The sequence below is a fragment of the Platichthys flesus genome, chromosome 20, assembly GCF_949316205.1.
Source record: "Platichthys flesus chromosome 20, fPlaFle2.1, whole genome shotgun sequence".
NCBI classification, from domain to species: Eukaryota; Metazoa; Chordata; class Actinopteri; order Pleuronectiformes; family Pleuronectidae; genus Platichthys; species Platichthys flesus.
Genome location: NC_084964.1, coordinates 10,877,403 through 10,886,206, shown reverse-complemented (window position 1 = coordinate 10,886,206; position 8,804 = coordinate 10,877,403). Strand labels below are relative to the sequence as shown.

Below are 8,804 nucleotides of genomic sequence, written 5' to 3'. Positions count from 1 at the left end.
TTCTGAATTGGCAAAGTTAGCAGTGGCCTAACTGACGCTATGAAATACATTTATAATAGAATATTTATGTACGTTTCTTGTCCATTTGTCGGTTGTTTGTTCTCTGTCTCCTTGTTTGTAATGTACATTGCCCCTTTTGAATAAATAAAAGTAATATAATATAGTATAATGAATAAATATCTGAAGCAGAAAATGGAAATACTCAAGAAAAGTACACCTTAGAATTGTTGAGCACAATATTTGGGGGTGCGTCTTTGGTTAATTTTCAATAAAGACCAATCAGATTTATAAAAGAAAAATACAAATGCATTCAACAAGCCACTATCTGCAAATGATTTTAAAATAAGATTAATAAAACTTAAAAGGAAACTATTCTTATTAGTAAATGAAAACCAAAACGATCAAAGAACATCTCAATGTTAAAGTGATGCTGAAAAAAAAAGGTTCTTGACCGATCCACAATAAAACCTTGACAATTACAATGTTTTCTATTTTGGAATTTATTAAATGAAAATATTTTAACTTCAACTTTCAAACAATGTTGGAACACATCCCAAATTGCAGGAACATCACAAGCAGTCCATGACAAGCTTCTGCAAAAGGAGGCGACCCAAAGGTGCAGACGCACTTATTCGTAGCTCACAAAAGAGGGAACAAGCTCTGAAGCAGCGATGCCAAGGTTAGTCTGCACCAGGAGTCGTCTCCAAGTGCCAATGTGAGCAGAAGTTCACTCCAAAAAGAAAATGCTGCTCTCAAGGAGCTTGTGGGGGAGCTCCAACCAAATCCACCAAGGACGAGCTTCTCCAGAGAGAATCGAAGAGGAGGCAGGGCAGGGAGTCCTGACTCCACAGCCTGGGCAAGCTTTTTGAGGCAGAGGGATAGATAGAGGGAAGGTACAAATCACCCCCCTCACCCCGACCCCACCCAACCCACATCACAGAGACATTTTATTGTTCATTCTTGATGCTGTGATCATGATTCCAGACTAATTGCTTGTGGATCCTGAAGCTGTTTCTTCAGGCTTTTATCCAGCAGCACCAGACTCTGTATAGCCAGACTGCGGCAGTCTGCATCCGGGTCTCCTTCGGCCACGTCTGTCGATACAAACAACATAAATAACAGGGTTTCTGCAGGTTTCAAGAAGCAACTAGTTAAACGTAAGAATTTCTAAGGAACATTATGAGAGAATGTTATACCAATGTCAATCCCCGACTGATAAGAGTGAATATCAGAGTCCCAGAATTACTTACACTTCCATGTTGAAGATGAGTTGAAATTGTCAAGTACAGAAATACACTCAATATGTCATGTTATCTCTCAAACTACTGAGTCTTTCCCACAGCTAAACCCAGTGTACTGCGATCAATTCTGACCAGGGGGTTTATTGTCTTTGAGTTATCAGTTCCACATTGGTCTTGTTTGTAATTTTATTATAGTGTGATTATGTATGTGTCATTCAGAAAGATAAACACATCATTCCAAACGATGCATGCCGTCCAACATTTCTCTTGGAAAAAAAGATATGTAGGGCCAAATTAACTTTACATATTTAAGCTCTACCTAAACATATTTAAGACCTAACATGTTATATTTTAATGTATTTAAAACTGTTAAGGGCTAAAGTTCAGATTATATGAGAAGAATGCGGGAAACCCTAAAATAAGGATCAATAGTGGGAACCCAAAAATGTTTACATCTCAAGAACTAAAACTATAATTCTGCCATTTTCTTTGCATAGTTAACAATACTACATGTCCCTCGCATCAATGTGAAACTACTTTAATCCTCAGAGGGTTTGAAAAGGAACTATATCCAGCTGATGATGAGCCAATCACGTCACAGGGACTCTGCGTACAGGACATCCTGGTTCCTCATCTTCTTCCCAGAAATGTTCTGTACAGCTGTGTGTGTGTGTGTGTGTGTGTGGATATGAGTAATTCAGTGGACATCCTGACAGGATGACATTATGCAGGTGCAAGTCCATTTATAAGAACCATGATTTTATTGTTTATCTATTTTGGTAACATGTAAACTACTTTTTGTTTCATTTTGTATAAACACTGAATTCAACACTAACTTTGAAATTGTCATCCCGTAAAAACTCATTAAGAACATATGTCTTTATAAAATACTTTCACTTTATAAATACAGACTAATAAAATGTATTTATTAGCCATAATAATCTGCTCATTTCTTAATCCATATTCCGCAGTTTTTTTTACCTGCCAGCCAGGTTCTGGTCTCAAACAGCTGATCACTGAGGTCCAACAGCAGGTTTTGACTGGGCATGCTCAGAAACACAGAGCAGACAGCGAAGAGGACGCCTCGTCTCACCATCCTTCAACACACACACATTTCAGGTTTAAGCTCAGACTGAAATAAGACAATAAAAGAGCATGTGAGTGCAGCATCTCGAGTGTATTTCTAGTTAGTAATAAGAATAATATGCTACAGTGTTGTTAATGGCTCCTGGTGTACAGGGACAAAAACACTGATTATACAGGATACTTACTGGTCAGCATGGTAACGCACTGCCCACACAAAGTCAAGCAAAGCACAACCCATCTGCGCAGCTACCTGAATGAGAGAATACATTCATGGTTAGATTGTACCTTATTGTTATATTATAATGTATAAATATATTGAGATGAACACGATCAGCCACAATAATCACAGTGTTTTGTCTTCTAAATATTCAAACTATGAGACCAGAGAAAATAATTCAAACTACAAAATAAGTTTTAAAATCACGTAACTTATGGTTCAGATGTTGATACAGGCCACAGATACACACTGATCATAAAAAACAATAACATACTATTCAGAAAACTGAAAAAGCTACAATGTCTAAACTAAACAACATCCAGCTGAGATACATAGATATAGATATATATATCAAGCTCTAGTTATATATAATTAAAAAGGTCATCGTAGCAAGGATCGTTGTTAGTTGTTAAAAAACTACCGGTGCGTTGACTGCCAGATGCACGAAGAGGCCCAATGTGTGGATCAGCCTTCCCAGCACCAGGTGGTCACTGCCCAACAGGTCAAAGGTCACCTGAGGCCTTGCAGAAAAAAATTACATTTTAATATTACAAAAAATCCCAATACTTAAGCATGAAAATATGATACACTTACTTGTCATAATTCCTGAGTAGAGGAAAAAAGAAGTGTCCAGCAACAGGTGCATAACGGTTAGGAGTGGCCTTAGCAGGAGGTTGTGTGGCACCCTGTAGTCATATGAGGAATCAATGGAAAGCTCAGGGGTCAGACCTCACTCAGTTACTGGAAAGGTAGATAACAATGTCTTTCTACTCCAAATACCTTGCTGAGGCGTTTGGTTTTGCCCTGAATCCGCTGCTCCACTACTTGTCTCCAGTGGACAGGGTTGTCACCGGGGTATGGAGTCGAATCAGCGATCGCAGCAGAGCCAATGGATGGAACTCTTTTTTCGGTGATTGTTTTGGAGAGCTCCTGAGCGGCCAGAGCCAGGACCTAATAAAGCGTAAGCAAGAGTAAGTACAACAATGCACTTGTAGCAGTAATCAAAAAGATTGGTGAAAGTACACGCCAAATTATTAAAAGTAAAGAAGGCGTTACTTTTACCTCCAAGATATCAAGCCGCTGGCGAAGACTGTAGTTTAAAGAATAAAACTCTGCGGTCAAATACTCCGTCACCTAGCAACGAGACAGAACAGATATTCAAAAATGCACTTCAAATCAAGTACTTTCGATAGGAAGCTACAGAGTGCTGAGAGTGAAGGGGGAGATCATACAGGGATAGAGTCAGTGACAGCGAGAGCCACCATCGCTGCCTGTCTGAGCCTCAGGAAGCTATTAATGCTGTATTTATCCTCGATGTGAAGAAGAACTTTAGTCATCTTGACGCTGATCTGAAACAGAATAACAAATAAATATGAATATTAGCGTGAAATCTCTGTTCCTTTTAGTGTTGTGTTGCTTTGGTGATGCAGTCTCACCTCTTTGGTTGCAAAGACGTTCTTCCTCACTAGGCTCTCAGCAACTCTCAGACTGAGCTCCACGCGCACAGGCTCCTCGGACGATATTAAAGCTGGATGGGTTGAGAGATGAGGAAATAAGTCTCAAAACATTTTAAAACTGCATCACTTAAGTGGTAGCGATAAAATCTGTGAAGCCCTACTTTCCAGACAGTCTCGCAGGTAGCGGGGCGGCGCGGCTTTACTCATCTCCTGTTCTCCAGACATATCGTAGGGAGTCAGCTCATCATCACTTGAACGAGAACAAACTCGAGGTCAGAAATACACCAAACAAGTAATCGCTTCATTACAGACAACAACTGGCCAACACTTTGAACAGTATTGCTTTACTTATACTCACCTATCCAGGTCAGAGTCTTGATCCGTCTTTGATGACTGAGGGGCTGATGTATTCTGAGCAGATGGAGTCACTTCCCCTGTCTCTTGTGGAGGATCAACTCTGCAGATGACAGATCCCATTAAGTCAAAGCCCAAAGAGAAAATGTGATGTGGTTTTTAAATAGTTCTTACTTTTTACATTTTACATTTAAACTATAAAATATCATTCACACGATGCAGCATAAGTTGAATTTCAGGTGAATAATCTAAAAATTGTTTAAACTGATTGTTTAATTTCAAATTGCCTCTTATTTTTTAGACAAAACATGAAGGTTACTAGATGTACTGTACATTTTCTGGAACTTTCCCCAAATGAAGTGCACCCAATTTCCGTTCATGTCAGAGTTAAAGTGATGTTGAGCACCTACTCATGTACATGTACAGGTTCAGGCTCTGGTTTGTCACTCGTGGTGGTGGGAGTCATGAGAGAAAGCAGCTCCTGCGTTTCCTCGTCCTGATCGTACTACAACACAATGAAACTCAAAGTCAGGGACAGGTCGAATAAAGGCATTTAAGTGAAGTCACAGATCAAATGTTTTGAAGCCAACTGGGCTGACATGATATCTGTCATAAGTAGGGCTGCAGTACATCATGTGGGGTAATGCTGCTTTGTCACTGTTTGAAGGTGGAAAGCAAAGATAATGCAACATTATGTGGTTCTTGAGATTCTGTGGGAGAAAGATTGCTTGCATAGATGCATCTGATGTTTCTAATTCAAATGCAGCCCTGGTGATATGCTACATATATTTTTTTGTGCTAATGTAACATTAACTGTACCTCAAATTTGAGCTTGGTTCCATGGATATCCATGCGAGCGCTCAGGCACTCCCCCACCACCATGCCCACACGCCGGATTTGCACCACATTACTGTCCAGGTGGCTCTGCATGCCACCGAGCATACACTGAAGCAGTTCTGAGGAAAGAGGCACGCATCAGTGAACGGAGAGCTCGGTGAAGCAACAACCTTTTTCAGTTTGTGTGAATGTATTACTGCTGCTGCTATATCTTGTGTTTCAGGGGACGACTGATCGTGTACCTGAACGTAGCTCCAGTAGCTCAGAGTCTGTCATCAGGCCCACACTCAGCAGTAACGCCTTGCTAACATACATCTGCTGCTCGAGAGGCGTGTGTTTCACTGCACTGGGGTTAGCCCAGGCCTGGGACACTGACCGCAACACCTGAAAAACAAAAACAAATACATGTCAAATCATCTATACATGCCTATTATTAAGCTGCTCAATGTACTGATCACCCACCTGTATGAGCAGTGGCCTTCGCTCTCTGTCTGCTGCGAGGTAACCCAAAACAATTCTCAAGACTTTAGTCTGGGGGAAAGAACAATTATATGTCACATGATACTGTATTTACAGAATGCACATATGATTTCACGCTGTTAGCAAACATCTTACCTCATATTTATACTGTAGTAAGAGCAATTTATGAGTGATGACAAACTCAGCCTTTTTATTCTTCAACACCAGATTCCCAATTATCCGCCCCATAGCTTCAGGCCTGAAAAGAGGAGGCAAGAGACCTGGATCATTACAAGCAGACAGAAAACACACAGATCGAGGCCAGAAGAACTGCTGGCTGTTAAAATACACATGAGGGTCCCAGCATGAGTGAGACTATAACCAGCTTACCCACTGACAGCCTTCACCAGTCCGGTGAGCACACTCTCTATCCATCGCTGTGGAACGTTCTCCAGCAGTTTCCAGCAAACCCTCTGCCACACCATGTCCGAGTGTGTGCAGGCGGAAAGCCGAGGGGCCAGAACTGCCAGGAACACATCTGTGGAGAGAAGAAAAACGAAAACCAGAGAAGAACATAAGGGATTGTGTGACAATAATTAATTAGAGGTCCAATATTTTCTATGAGAAAAATATCATTCAATAAACCATGAGACAGGAAAGATTTGGCATGACTAAACTGATTATTTCACCATAATCAGTTGTCAACATCTATGAAATGTATAATGTCCATATTTTCTTACTGGTAAATTGAATTACATGGATGCTAGTTATGCCTATCAAACTTCATCAAGATTGTCTATTACACTTTGTAAGAGCATTCGCTTCAATTGATGATTATCTCTTATTTCTCATGAGTATTTATTACATTAACAGTGCATTACAGTTCTCCTGAGCTCAAGGTGACATATTCTAAACCCCCAAGATATAATATAAAATAAAAAATACACAAAAAATGTAAAAAAAAAATTGCTTGGACAAACACTAATCACATCAACCTTTCAAAAATATGCTTTCTAAATCTATGCTTAGAGAAGGCAGTATGTGTACGTAAAGTTGATACATTTTTTGTTGAGTTTGTATTTTTGATACATATATTATAACCATTATTAGAACTTTTCTTTTTGTAATTAAAACTCACCGCTATGCCCCTGGATACACACTTTGCCTAGTGTCTGAGCCACGAAAGTTAAGGAGCAGTCTGTGCCATCTGTCACAGATAAACAATTACAGTTACAGTTTATCCACACACACGATGCATCTTTATAAGATCTCTAATTATTGTTAAGCGCTAATCAGGCGTTCTCTAACCTTTGAGAGCCTGGCAGGTCCGCTCCAGGGCAGTAAGCATCTCTGTGGCAAGTAAGGGGTAGTACTGCTGAGGAAGAAAGAGTCGCTTGTTGTTGCGTTGCAGCTTGTTGGCCGTGAGGTCCGGCAGCGCCACCATACGCCCCAGCAGTGTCTCTCTGAGCTGGGGGGAGTCAGAGGGAGCCGTCTCCAGACAGTGCGACCACAGCAGGTCGGCGAGGCGTCCACGCTGGAGGAACTTCTCAGTGATGCTAACCAGGTGGTCCAGATTGGTGCTGGGACTGCATGGACAACATAGTTATTATGGAGAAGACAAAATGATCAAATATGTGTCTCTCTCTTCAAGCTGTTCTCACCTCAGAGCTGTTATTCCCTCCATCAGCACCAACAGAGCCTGCTCCGGTGGCCCCTGGAGAAACAGGCCATTCCACAGGTCCGTGCGCTGGGCTGCTGTGAGCCTGTGCACCCAGTCTGCCTGGATGTTGCTGACGAGGCACTGGAGGGTGCGAGTGTAGTGAGCTCTCCTGAACTCTGCCCGCTGAGCTGAGCCGGTCCTGCTCTCCGGTCCCTCGTCCAGGTGAGAGTGGAGCGTTTGAAGAGCAGCAACAACGTCAGAGTCGTCTGTGGATGTGGCGAGTGTGCGGAAACACTGGGCCACCACCACACGGACCTCGGTGTCAGGGGGGAGTGAGTCCATCTAGCAAAGGGACATTTAAAAAAAGCACACAGAGGAAACTGGCTGATCAAAATTAGCTGTGAATTAAGAAAGTAGTCTTATGTGTAACATGAATCAGCAATAATAGATGAAAATTATAATAACTCACAATAAAATAACTAGCTTGTTCAATTCACAGCACACATATGAGACTAAAAGTTCAAAGCTAAATCTGTGAGTTATAATGATGAACCGTTAGCATGTTTGTCATGAAGCTGCTTATAGCATCGTTACCTTTCGGGAACCTTCACTGGTGCAATGAAGAATTACGTTCAGTATAATTGTAGGTTAATTCTCCCTTTATTCCTGTAGCTGACGGTAACAAAAAACAGAATTCGTCAATGAAAATACTTTAAAAGCACATTCCTACACGTATTTAAGAGTAAATGTGGGCCTGTCGTTAGCACTTGTATCAAACGATATATATTTATATTATTTACAGTCGCTGTGAGAGTCAAACTTTTCTTTTCGATGTAAAACGCTCATTTGCTTCTGTCACGTCTTGTTGTGACATGTTGGTCCCGCGGTGTCGCTTGGTTCTCCGGCGTCCTCCGTCGAAATACGTCCGCGGTGAGCAAAGAGCAGACGTAAATGGTTCCGGGCACAGAGGTTCCCCTTGTGGCGTTCAAGAAGCCAACGTTTTTGCAACATTTCGTGGGGCACTGCACCACCAGATCCAAATGGCGCTGTTGTGCTGAAAGCTCAATACATCTGTACTTTGTGGCAAAATATATTTGATTTAATTTTATATGCAAAGTAGCGTGAATGTGTGCGTGAATAAAATTGACTCACAAGCATTAATAGTCTTGTTTTGGAGTCATTTGATCAGTGTGTGCTTCTGTCTGTGTGCTTGCTCTGTGAAATGAGCTTCTCTCTTGCCGTCCGTCTCTGCTGTGGGGAGCATATATTTATGGTGGGGAGCAGCGGCGCAAGCCTGTCCATGGAATAACCAATGTGCGTGAACCACACGGGTCAAAGTTAACATTGGGGGTGGGGCTCTTTCAGATGTGCCCCACGAAATCTGCCTAGTAACTGGACTCGAACAATGAAAAACGCGACTCTAGCTCCGAACCTGATGCCTGCTGGGCTTCACTTGAGCTAACAGGTTAACACGACCTGAGCCTGTGGAGAAG

The 8,804-nt window shown here is 41.7% G+C and overlaps 1 protein-coding gene across 1 annotated transcript; it reads right to left on the bottom strand.

The window, feature by feature from the left end:
- Window positions 1-492: 492 nt before the first annotated feature.
- On the bottom strand, window positions 493-8,220 carry telo2 (TEL2, telomere maintenance 2, homolog (S. cerevisiae)). Its single transcript, XM_062378798.1, has 22 exons — window positions 8,112-8,220; window positions 7,906-7,983; window positions 7,313-7,653; window positions 6,960-7,237; window positions 6,790-6,858; window positions 6,042-6,189; window positions 5,808-5,910; window positions 5,655-5,723; window positions 5,435-5,576; window positions 5,175-5,311; window positions 4,766-4,860; window positions 4,360-4,458; window positions 4,163-4,251; window positions 3,981-4,072; window positions 3,777-3,893; window positions 3,607-3,678; window positions 3,325-3,495; window positions 3,139-3,230; window positions 2,966-3,065; window positions 2,513-2,577; window positions 2,223-2,338; window positions 493-1,094 (listed from the first exon to the last, which is right to left on the bottom strand). The coding sequence occupies exons 3-22, from the start codon at window positions 7,651-7,653 to the stop codon at window positions 973-975; spliced, it is 2,517 nt and encodes an 838-aa protein (XP_062234782.1). The 5' UTR covers window positions 7,906-7,983; window positions 8,112-8,220; the 3' UTR covers window positions 493-972.
- Between the last annotated feature and the right edge of the window lie 584 nt (window positions 8,221-8,804).

What these genes read in the sequence shown, in the direction of transcription:
- telo2 (XM_062378798.1), bottom strand. Translation starts at nt 7,653, where the DNA reads ATGGACTCACTCCCCCCTGACACCGAGGTCCGTGTGGTGGTGGCCCAG. An exon ending in TACTACAGTATAAATATGAG is followed by an intron (nt 5,724 to 5,807) that starts GTAAGATGTTTG and finishes TCTTTCCCCCAG; the next exon opens with ACTAAAGTCTTGAGAATTGT. An exon ending in CCTGCGAGACTGTCTGGAAA is followed by an intron (nt 4,073 to 4,162) that starts GTAGGGCTTCAC and finishes CAACCCATCCAG; the next exon opens with CTTTAATATCGTCCGAGGAG.